This window comes from Oncorhynchus tshawytscha, linkage group LG06 (genome assembly GCF_018296145.1).
Source record: "Oncorhynchus tshawytscha isolate Ot180627B linkage group LG06, Otsh_v2.0, whole genome shotgun sequence".
NCBI lineage: Eukaryota > Metazoa > Chordata > Actinopteri > Salmoniformes > Salmonidae > Oncorhynchus > Oncorhynchus tshawytscha.
In genome coordinates, this window is record NC_056434.1 from 51,377,978 (window position 1) to 51,390,040 (window position 12,063).

The 12,063-nt window shown below is 43.8% G+C and overlaps 1 protein-coding gene across 1 annotated transcript in view; it reads right to left on the bottom strand.

Annotated features, from left to right (window-relative positions):
- LOC112252686 (contactin-1a-like) overlaps positions 1-12,063 on the bottom strand; it is a 115,664-nt gene that overhangs the window by 24,050 nt on the left and 79,551 nt on the right. Inside the window, exons 4-14 of the mRNA XM_042323348.1 lie at positions 11,237-11,363; positions 10,806-10,981; positions 10,202-10,297; positions 8,951-9,054; positions 8,546-8,648; positions 7,194-7,293; positions 6,840-7,021; positions 6,392-6,516; positions 5,040-5,157; positions 4,538-4,688; positions 3,755-3,882 (exon numbers count right to left, since the gene is read on the bottom strand). Coding sequence (XP_042179282.1) covers positions 3,755-3,882; positions 4,538-4,688; positions 5,040-5,157; positions 6,392-6,516; positions 6,840-7,021; positions 7,194-7,293; positions 8,546-8,648; positions 8,951-9,054; positions 10,202-10,297; positions 10,806-10,981; positions 11,237-11,363 — 1,410 coding nt within the window. The remainder of the gene's footprint in view (positions 1-3,754; positions 3,883-4,537; positions 4,689-5,039; positions 5,158-6,391; positions 6,517-6,839; positions 7,022-7,193; positions 7,294-8,545; positions 8,649-8,950; positions 9,055-10,201; positions 10,298-10,805; positions 10,982-11,236; positions 11,364-12,063) is intronic.

The following is a 12,063-nucleotide window of genomic DNA, read 5'->3' on the forward strand; positions in this document are numbered from 1 at the left end:
CCCGCATGCTCCGTCGCAGACATGTCGATGTGATCAGGACATGCAGGTTGAAATATCAAAACGAACTCTGAACCAACTATATTAATTTAGGGACAGGTCGAAAAGCATGAAACGTTCATGGAAATTTAGCTAGCTAGCTTGCTGTTGTTAGCTCATTTGTCCTGGGATATAAACATTGGGTTGTTATTTTAATGAAATGCACAAGTTCCTTTTTTTTCCTGTATCTTTGCAGAATTTTGTTCCATTTTGAGTCACACAAAATCACGTGTTTTCTACTCCAACAACTAATAGACAGATAAAAGGGGAAACCTAGTTAGTTTCTAGTAATCTCTCTTCTTTAAGTCTTCTTAATGTATTGCAAACTTTATATGGCGGTTTTAAGCCTGACTGACATGCCCAAAGTAAACTGCCTGTTGCTCAGGCCCTGAAGCCAGGATATGCATATAATTGGTACCATTGGAAAGAAGACACTTTGACGTTTGTAGAAATGTTAATGTAGGAGAATGTAACACAATAGATATGGTAGGAAAATATCCAAAGAAAAACCAACCAGAATTTATTTTTTTTGAGGGCCCATGCTCTTCCAATGGAACGTATAGGGAAATAATAAAATCTAGCTCCCATTATGCAATTCCTATGGCTTCCGCTGGGTGTCAGTAGTCTTTGTTCAAGGTTTCAGGCTTGCTTCTTCCAAAACGAGCAAGAAATATGAGTTTTACTACAGGGACACAGACTTGTAAATTTGTGTATGCACGCATGATGAAGAGGACACACACCTGCTAATATCGTTTTCGTATTGAACATACTTCTTTCCATATGAAATATTATAGTTGAATTACATTTTAGGGTATCTGAGGTTTGGATAGAAACGTATTTTGACTTGTTGAAAGAAAGTTTAGGGGTAGATCTTCGGATTCCTATCTTGGCATGTTGAAGGAGTGGATTACTCAAATCGATGGCGCCAACTAAACTGACATTTTGGAATATAAAGAAGGATTTTATCTAACAAAACGACACTACATGTTATAACTGGGACCCTTTGGATAACAAATCAGAGGAACATTTTCAAAAAGTAAGTGAATATTTAATCGCTATTTGTGAATTTATGAAACCTGTGCCAGTGGAAAAATATTTTGATGTGGGGCGCCTTCCTCAAACAATCAAATGCTTTTGCTGTAAAGCCTCCTGTACATCGAACAGTGCCGTTAGATTAACAAGAATTTAAGCTTTTAACCGATATAAGACACTTGTATGTACCAGATGTTTAATAACCATAATTTGTTTGATTATTTATTTGAATTGCGCGCCCTCCTGTTTCACCGGATGTTGTCCCGCTAGCGGGACGCGTAGCCTTGAGAAGTTTGTTGCATTACCACCACCAACTGGACTGGAGTGTGGACCTCAGTTCATCTTTCAATCACCCATGTGGGTATATGCTCCTAACAACCATTGAGGGGGATGGGAGAGGCAGGACTGGCAGCGCGTCAAGCGTCAAAAATAGAACCAAGTTCTCATTGATGCGCGCGAGCAGTTTGGATGAAATTATTGAATAACATGAATATGCACATTTATTTTGCAATGCTCGCGCACGCAACACGGCTCAATGTGGTCAGCATGTAAGGATGCTTGTGAGTTATTCCTTATTGGGGTTCCAATCAAAAACGCATTAAAAAATATATATATTTTAAAATTGTACCCACTTTTCGTGGTATTGTTAGTAATTACTATCTTGTCTCATCGCTACAAGCGTCCTCCAAAACACAACCCAACCAAGCCGCACTGCTTCTTAACACAGCGCGCATCCAACCCGGAAGCCAGCCGCACCAATGTGTCGGAGGAAACACCGTGCACCTGGCGACCTTGGTTAGTGTGCACTGCACCCGGCCCGCCACAGGAGTCACTGGTGCGCGATGAGACAAGGATATCCGGCCAAACCCTCCCTAACCCGGACGACGCTAGGCCAATTGTGCGTCGCCCCACGGACCTCCCGGTCCCGGCCAGCTGCGACAGAGCCTGGGCGCAAACCCAGTGTCTCTGGTGGTACAGCTAGCGCTGCGATGCAATGCCCTAGACCACTGCGCCACCTGGGAGGCCCAAAAACACATATTTTGACCAATGGGAAATGTTAATTGTGTAGATACTCCTCCAAGAAAACCAATGATCCAAAACTCACGTCTCCATCATGATCCGTTCAAATGTTATTGGTGTTTTTACTCTCGTAGGATGGCCAAGATTAGAGTGACTAAATCAAAGGAGGTCAGCAGATAGATATCGATTTTGAGACATGTAGTACTTTCATATTAGCATGTGCTTTTCACGTTAATGCGAAATTCCTGTTATTTTTCAGAGATCTCTCCCTGAAAAAAAAACAAGCGTATCTCTGTGAAATGTCAACGGAGCACTGAGCGTTACTGCAAGCTTTTTATTTTCAAAGCCTTTCACATTGAATTCAGCTCGTGTCACGTTAATGACCCCCACATCACGGAAAATCCTCAAAAGTCGCTGTGAGAAGCGGCACCGCTCGGTGCTTTTTATAGGATGTATTAGGTTACGAAATCTGACTTTTTAGATATAATGTTAATTATATGTTAGAGAAAGACCCCACTGAATGATTCAGAACATGAAGAATCATATTTGTATTGATAAAATACTATATATTATCAGGAAGTGAAATTTCATCACCAAAGCGTGTTTTCGTCCACTCTGGGCAGAGTTGGTGGACACCCTATTCCTTATGATAATATACTGAACAAAAATATAAACGCAACATGCAACAATTTCAAAGATTTTACTGAGTTACAGTTCATATGAGGAAAATCAGTCAATTGAAATAAATTCATTAGGCCCTAATCTATGGATTTCACATGACTGGGATTACAGATGCATCTGTTGGTCACAGATATCCTCACAATGGGTCTCATGATCTCGTCACAGTATTTTTGTGAATTCAAATTGCCATCGATAAAATGCAATTGTGCTCGTTGTCCGTAGTTTATGCCTGCCCATACCATAACCCCACTGTCACCATGGGGCACTCTGTTCACAACGCTGACATCAGCAAACCACTCGCCCACACAACGCCATACATGTGGTCTGCGGTTGTGAGGCCGGTTGGACGTACTGCCAAATTCTCTAAAACAACGTTTGAGGTGTCTTATGGTAGAGAAATGAACATTCAATTCTCTGGCAACAGCTCTGGTGGACATTCCTGCAGTCAGCATGTCAATTCAACACTGCCTCAACTTGAGCATCTGTGGCACTGTGTTGTGTGACAAGACTGCATATTTTAGAGTGGCCTTTTATTGTCCCCGGCACAAGGTGCACCTGTGTAATGATCATGCTGTTCAATCAGTTTCTTGATGCCACACCTGTCAGGTGGACGGATCATTTTGTCAAAGAAGAAATGCCGACTATAAGGGATGTAAACAAATTTGGGCACAACATTTGAGAGCTTTTTGTGCATGTGGAACATTTCTAGGTGCTTCTATTTCAGGTCATGAAACATGGGACCAACAATGTTGCGTTAAAATATTTGTTCAGTGTTCAATTCCCATAACATGTACTCAACAATAATAATTGACAAGCCATACAGTTAGCAGAAGCTCACAACATACTGTACATGCTTGTAATTGGAAAATCTTACAAAACAAATGCACGCTATAATATTCCATGTGCTACCTACTGCCATTGTGCAAGGCTCGTGTGTGTGTGTGTGTGTGCTCGCGCGTGCGTGCATTGTGTGTTTGTAGCTTGCCTGTGATGGAGAGGGAGCCTGTGCTGTTGGCCTGGCCCCGATTGTTCTCAGCAAAGCAGGTGTAACGCCCCTCGTCTGCTTCGGTCACATTCAGAATTTCCAGACTACCATCCTCCCAGATTAACACCCTAATGATAACACACAATATGTGAGTGTTACAAAACACAGATACAGCTACTTCATTGCAAGAGATCGGATACTGATGATCACAAAATCCTCAGAGTGTACAAAATACATTAGACAAGGGCAATACACATATGACAAGAGCAAATCCTGTAAGGCAACATTCTATTCAGCACTCATTCACATGGACAGGAAAAACCCTCCAGAACCTACATGGTAGGCAGGCAGTCATGTTGGACATCTCTGTTATTAAATAATTCCTCCATAGTGAGTTAGTGGTAGATGGTTGAGAGTGATTTGGGTAGTTTGAGAGAGACAGAGATTATTCGGCTATAGTGATTTGGGTAGTTTGAGAGAGACAGAGATTATTTGGCTATGGTGACTTTGGTAGTTTTAGAGGGACAGAGATTATTCAAGTATAGTGATTTTGGTAGTTTGAGAGAGACAGAGATTATTCGGCTATAGTGATTTGTGTAGTTTTAGAGAGACCGGGATTATTTGGCTATGGTGACTTCGGTAGTTTGAGAGAGACAGAGATCATTCAGCTATAGTAATTTGGGTAGTTTGTTTCAGAATGATTATGGCACAGGAAGCCCCAGTGTCGATGTGGTGAGTGGTGGGTCTTTGTGAAGGCAGATTAGCCCAACCCTAGATGCTGACCTGGTAGAGTTGAAGAGCAGTTCAGTGCCCTTGCTCCAGGAGAACGAGGGTTTGGGAGCTGCTTTAGGTTTACACTCTATGACCACTCTGCCGTTCTTAGCTCCCAGAATCCTCCACTTCACAGGGTTGTGCTCAAACGTAGGGGCGCACGCTGCATAGGGCCACAGAGAAAAAAGATTTGAGTCATTACACTCTGGTTTATTCAATTAAACTGTTTCTGTTTTAAAAAAAAGTGTTGAAAAAAATCTCAGAGAGAAGCATGGGGGTGTGTGTGTTAGCAATTGACTTCTGTTCATGCCACATTACCATAATTAGGACGTGTTTTGGATCAAGTCACCGCTGTAAAGGGCATGCTGTCGGTTTATTGGACTATGTTATTTGTTTATATGTGTAACGTACAAGGCAACTTCATGTTTTAATTTAGTCCAAATTGGTCAGCTAGTGCGGTGACATTTAACCTTTGGACTGAGCCAATTACAATGAATCTGAGCTTTTGACTCACCAATCACTCGCAGCTCTGCGTTAGCATAGATGACTCCATGGCGATTCTCTGCTATACACTGGTACATCCCAGAGTCCTTAAACGTCAGACCACTGAACCTCAAATCACGCTTATCGTACTGCAGAAAATGAATAAAGAAATATGGCACAATTATATCCTTCAGCATTTCAATATATCCTAAAATGTCATTTTACAATAAAGCACTTGGATGTTTCAACATGAACATTGAGATTTCATCACAGTAAATAATAGTGACGCTTTACTGACAACATCTAGATTTCACTTTTGTGAAAACCTCAATGTTGACGTTGAAAACATCAAAATGCTTTTAAAATCTAGGAATAACGTGTGCCAATTGATGCAGTGTTGAATTAAATAGCATCCCTTTAGCATTAAAATGCATTTATTTGACTTAATGAAACCATCATTAATACATAACGAAGTATCCCAGTGGCATCAGAATCCTCCCACTTTGCCTTCCCTACTGACAGGGGTTGGTGTTTGGGACAGTTAGATATGTAACCTCTTTGGGCTGGCACTTTCAGAAACAAGTACTTTTCCCTCTCCTCGTTGCATTTTAGCAGACACTCTTAGCCAGAGCAACTTACAGGAGTGATTAAATACATTTTTGTACTGGTCCCCTGTGGGACCACGAACCAACAACCCTGGTGTTGCAAGCGCCATGCTCTACCAACTGAGCTACACAAGACCCCTCAGCTTGTCTCTCTTCCCTCCTCATATTCTCCCTTCTCTCCTCTCCTCTCCACCCTGGCACCCTCTCAGAAACAACAAGAGGTACCTTCTCCTGAATCTTGACTGTGCCTTGTGTTCAGACTATTCAGATTGCCCATGCTAGCGGCCCGGTCACAACAGTGCCACCCTGATGCTTGGCTGCTGAGAGGGTAGTGTTTTTCTAACTAAGGGAACTGCTGGAACACATCAGGAATTTTCACACAACTCAACCGAGCCGAGCCAAATCAAGCTGTACTGAGCAGGCCTGGTTATGCATCCACCATAGCTGATGGAGCATTATTTAAAAGTATATACATTTGTATATTTTATTTAATCTTTATTTAACTAGGCAAGTCAACAAATTCTTATTTGCAATAACGGCCTACCTCGGCCGAACCCGGATGACGCTGGGCCAATTGTGCGCCGCCCTAGCACTATTGCCTGATTCACATTGCCAACCCCAACCACACTGTGCAGGCTCAGATTTTTTGTCTTCATATGGTATTTTCCATTACGGTACCAGCAACTATGGTGGGTGATTAACCAGACCAGCTCAGCACAGCTCTGCTTGGCTCTGTTCGGCTCAGCAGTATGAAAAGGGTATGTGAAAGTTCTCTTACGGCATAGCTGTTCTTGAGCCACTGTACGTGGGGTTTGGGCTTGCCGCTAGCCACACAGGACATGGTGTAGTCACTACTGATGTCCTTCTCTGTACTGTTGATGGACTCGGTCCACTCCGGGAATGCTGGAACAGAGTGAGATGAGGAAAACAGACAGTGTGAGGCCCAAATCCCATCTTGAGATCAACGTTCAACATCAATGCATGATCTATGTGAGAATTGTGCATTTATCCAGAGCAATTTACAGGAGCACATCAACAGATCGTTCACCTAGTCAGCTCAGGGATTCAAACCAGCAACCTTTTGGTTGTTGGCCCGACTGCTCTTAATCACCAGGCCATCTGCACAACTCAAATGAGGCCTGAAAAGGTGTTAAATCATAACAATTTGCAAGTCAATGAGTTGTAACTACCAAGCTGGAGAATATATACCTTATTAGTAGCCCTACCTTCTACAGAGACACGTGCCCTGTGCCAGTCCTTTCCTTTGGAGTTGAGGGCCTCACACTCGTATGTCCCCTCGTCCTCATACTGCACATTGTACAGGTGGAGGTGGGCCCCCGCCATGCTGACGTCGTGATTGGACGGCAGCTCTCCGTTCATCTTCTTCCAGCGGATCTGAGGGATGGGGCTGTGGAGAGTGAGGGATGGGAAGTGAGAACAACGGAGAGGAGAGGAGCTTAGACCTATAATCCCATAGCCTTGTCATTAGAATCTATACGTACAGCTGTATTACAATAAACTATTTCATACTCTCAAGTCTGAGCTAGGATAGCTAGTATAAGTGATTTATCCATACTTACTTTCCCAGGGCGAAGCATTCCATTGTGACATTCTGTCCCACCAGTGCGTAAGTGTCTGGGAACTTGACTTTGATGTCAGCGGGGTATTTCCTGATTGGACCTGGTTGGTGGAGAAACAGGAAATAGAAACAACTGGATGTGAGTCACCTGTTTATTCATAACAACCCCCGAGGAGGCAGAACGACTTAGACCAGCAACAAGATGTTGTGTTAGTTAACTCTGTGTACGGACAATATACGGTTGGAGGCGCTTTCTTGTAAACGGTTGTGTCAGGTAGGATACGTTAGCTATGCTGTAGCACACACACACACACACACACACACACACACACACACACACACACACACACACACACACACACACACACACACACACACACACACACACACACACACACACACACACACAGTTTCCAGCTCAGTCTGCCCTTCAGGATGAGTGTCCAATACAGTGCTAAATATGGGCCATGACACAGCCAGAGGCCCGTGTTGTGTTGTAGTAACGTAGTCATAATGTGCATGACAAAGCCATGAAGTGTTACCGGGTAAACTGTCCTCCCCTACAACCTTTTCAACTAGAACACGACACGCTCCCATGCTCCCTATTACGTTTGTGCTATGGACAACTCCTTGGGTAATCGTCGTGCATGTAATCGCCAAATAGGACACGACCACAGGCGTTGCCAAGAGAGTACAAACATATCTGGGACCAGGCTAAGAACATGCTAGTTTGTGTTTTTAAATCTGCTAGGTTGGTACTAGGTAACGTGAGCATAAACTCGGCAAACAAACAAGGAGGACCAACTGAGAGTACATCAGCAAGTAATCATTTATGAACTCTTGAGGAAAGCGAGGCCTCCTCTTCATCTTTTACCTAAATAATTTCTCTAATCAAGCCTTTCCCACAACCATAAACAACACAGGCACAAGGCTCTCTCTCAACACTTCAACTGTGATCTCAAACTCCAACTCCAGAGATGGTGACTGCCTGGGTTCTCATCTGTTACCGACCTCTCTTTAACAATGTTCATATGTGGTTCGCTGGTCACAAGCTGGACCAACTCTACTGCCCTAAGCAAACTACAATTGTGTGATATCTAACACCTTGATAATGATCTCACATACTGTAGGGTAATATGGTGCCCATCTGCACTGAACAGATTCATATCTTCCAAACCCAAAAAAGTGGGCAATTGTGTGATTACGGAAATCCTCCGGGTAACGACAACTTTTATTATAGGCCATGGTGCGTGCATACTATTAGATACGATGGGACAGGAATCTTTGCTGAATAGATTCCTCTACCTCAACATACAGGACAGTTAAAAGAGGAACTGAAAAACAGGAACCCACGTTCAGTCAGGGGGACGAGGGGGATGAACTTGCTGAAGACGCTCTTGGCGATGGAGGCACTGGAGACGAAGCAGGAGTAGTTGCCACTGTCTGATAAATCCACCTGGTGAGAGACGTGAACAATTCAGGTAAACACATTGGATCTTATATCCTGTATTATGTAGCCCATGTTTGTCACCGCGTGTTTTTACGCAAACATTTGTATGCTGTAAATTCAGCCTTTCTTCAGTTTATATAAAACTGTGAGCGTCGCTCAATAAAGTTCAAACGGCGTGTCAGAAATGGCACCCTATTCCCATGATAGTGCACTACCTTTGACCAGATAGGGTGTAAAAAAAAAAGTATGGTAGGGTGAAATGATAGGGTGGCATTGCAGTCCAGTCGAAGACACATTCTGAAATCCACCTTTGAGATGTAGAGGTTCCCTGTAGTCTGGGAGACAAAGCGACGTTTATCCAGCGTGATGAAGATAGGGAACTCGTTCAGAATCCAGCGGAATGACAGCTCGTCTATGGAGAAAAGATACACAACCCTCAACCTGGTGATTAAGCCTGAATCTGTCAGTCAAAGACAGAGGTGGGGGAGCGGCGGAGTGCCAAGATGGAGCCGAACCAGGAGAAAGGCTCTTTTATTCTTATACTTACACTATTTTCAAACCACACTATCATGCTGACCCAAACCACACTATCATGCTGACCCAAACCACACTATCATGCTGACCCAAACCACACTATCATGCTGACCCAAACGATACTTTAAAATGAAAGCTAAAACAACGAAAGCATTTGATGCTTTAATATCAAACTGTCATCATGACGCTATGAAAAGAGTTGAAAAGGACAAGTATCACTGAGGAACTGTAATTCAGTAGCCGCGGCAGCAGCTGAAATACATGTATGTTTACCGTCATTTCACACAATGATTTTGGTGTATAATTTGCATAAGAATGACTATGCATATCTGCTGTGCAGAATTCTAGTGGAGCTCCTGGTTGATGCCAAATAGGTTTGTTTAACGAAGATCAATAATTAAGAAATATACAAATAAAGGAACCCAAAATCGGGCCAAGAAACACGCCGACTCAGATATTAAAACCTGAACAGATTAGTGTAAAGTACCTGTGATGAAGAATACAAAGCTACTGTATGAAATTACATTTTTAAAAAGCATTCAAAACAGCTTATTTTGCCTCACACATCCCTACACTGAGACTATAAGGGTAAAACTCAGCTCAGGGCTACAGTGTGAGGATATAGCCTACAATATGTCAGAACAGAAGCAGCCTCATGTAGCAGTACTGCCAGTCACCAGCAGGGGGCACACTTTCATTGATTTTCACTGTTATGACTATCTGGGTTAATTGCCTGAGTCATAACATACTGTTGGATTTAATACTGGAATAGAGACACATGTAATATGTGCAGTGCTACAGACCATAGCATTCATCCCCAGCCATCACACTTTGTCTTAAGATGTCTCGACACATCTTGAGACATTAAGTCAAGACGTCTTGAGACACTTTAAGATATAGATACTTTTCAAGACATTTTAAGACCTTTTAATGATACATTTTGAAGACATGTCTTAAGGGAAAAGCTGTAGAAATAGCCTAGCGTCAGAGAATTAGCTGCAGCTGTTAGCCTAGCTAGCACTCACGTGGGTAGTGTGGAGGAGGAGCGCAGAGCAGGACTGCCCCCTGGCCCTCCTTCACGTGCACCGCCTCTCTTTCCTCAGACGAGAAGAAGTCCAGGTCTGGAGGGGGTGATGGGGGAGAGGGGGAGGAGGTGAGAGAAGAGGAAGACCAAGAGTTCAGATTCATTAACGCGCCTGGAGAATCCACTGAGATGCTCTCCCTCACCTCATTTAAGTAATAACACTTATCCTCCTATACCCTTAAACCCTGTAACCTCCTAGCTCAAAGCCATTTTAAAACCAGAACCTGCATTAGTTTAGCTAGCAGGCTTATACATTGCAACTGTCATATTTCAAAGGTAGGGAACTAACTATTGATTCGGCAGAAGTGATTCCGTCTCGTGCCACACTCTATACCATTCAAATGTCATTTCCAAAGTTGTTATGATGTGGCGCTGCTGCCTCCCTCCCGAGTCCCTATCACAGCTCTACAGCTCTACTATCAGCTCTACTATCACAGCTCTACTAGCATAGGCATGAAAGTGTAGTCCTTCCTGCCTATGATAATGTGTCATGCAAAAAAAACTAACGGTGGACCCGATCGCGCCCCAGTGTCCCATCCACTCACATCCAAACCGGACGCCAGCCTCTCGGCTGACCACAGTGCCGTAGTCGTTGGTGGCCACACAGGAGTAGTTCCCAACGTGTTTGTTCTTGATGGGGTTAGAGATGACCAGGTCGCCCCCGACCAGAGTGTAATGGTTATCACCATCCAGGTCTATGCTCTGGCTGTTCAACCTCCACCTGAAGAAGGAGAAGATCACGTTCATTCTAAAACATACATCACAATGCATTTCTCCACATTTCAAGAATTGCAATGGCAAATGAGGCCTGGATGTTTTAAAGTCCTTTAAAGCCATGTATTAGGACCTCCAGACTTGGCCCCTCTGACATCATGCTGGGGAGAGACAGAGAGATGGGGGGGGGGGGGAACAAACAGCACACACAGCGTGTGGTATTTAAGGGGGTGAGCAAAGAGGAGAGCATAGCATATGTTACTGGTATGTGGCAGGTGGGTTGGCTCGTGCTCGACAGCTCATGGTGATTTTGGCCTCAGGCGACTCCTCGGGGTAGATGGTTTCGACCGGCTGATCCTCAAACACCGGCCCGTAACCTGTAGCATCGTCTGAGGGGAAAGAGACACACACACACACACACACACAGACAAATAGGGTGAATGAATCAGGAACTAGTCGGTCAGATCGGAACAATCCTGTCCATCGGTCTGTTTCAGTTCCGTTTCTTTCGCTTCGTGCCTAACGACTGAGGCACAGGTCTCAGGATAAGACGTGTGAGTGAGTGATGTGAATTTGAGTTTATTTTCGTTCACGAAGAAACCATTTGTTATTGATTAACTGCACTCTTGCAGTGCATGAACAACATGGTGTAACGTCTTTCTACTCCCAGCAACTTGGCTCCTACCGCACCCTTGGTATTTCTTAGTACTGCAGTATCTGCCGATGTCAGGTGGCTAACCTACTATACGCAGAACCATCTCCCATTGGTTCAATTATTGTCGGAAGCGAACACCAAATCTTAAATTGGAAGAGAACATTTCACCCAAAACCCTTTCAGATGCCCCCATCATCCTCAGAGTTGACAAGACAAGCAGTCGGCGGGCTAAACACAGAGAGAGATCTCTTTGATGGAAATGCCTTGCGTCATTTGACCTGCCTTTAAACCGGTGTCGACACACATTGACAACGAGATCTCACGCACACACGCGATCAAAACATACGCGCCACGCACGCACGCACACAAACACACTTGGATAATTAGATCCAATTAGTCATTAAAAAACACATGCATCACAGAGCTCCCATGAA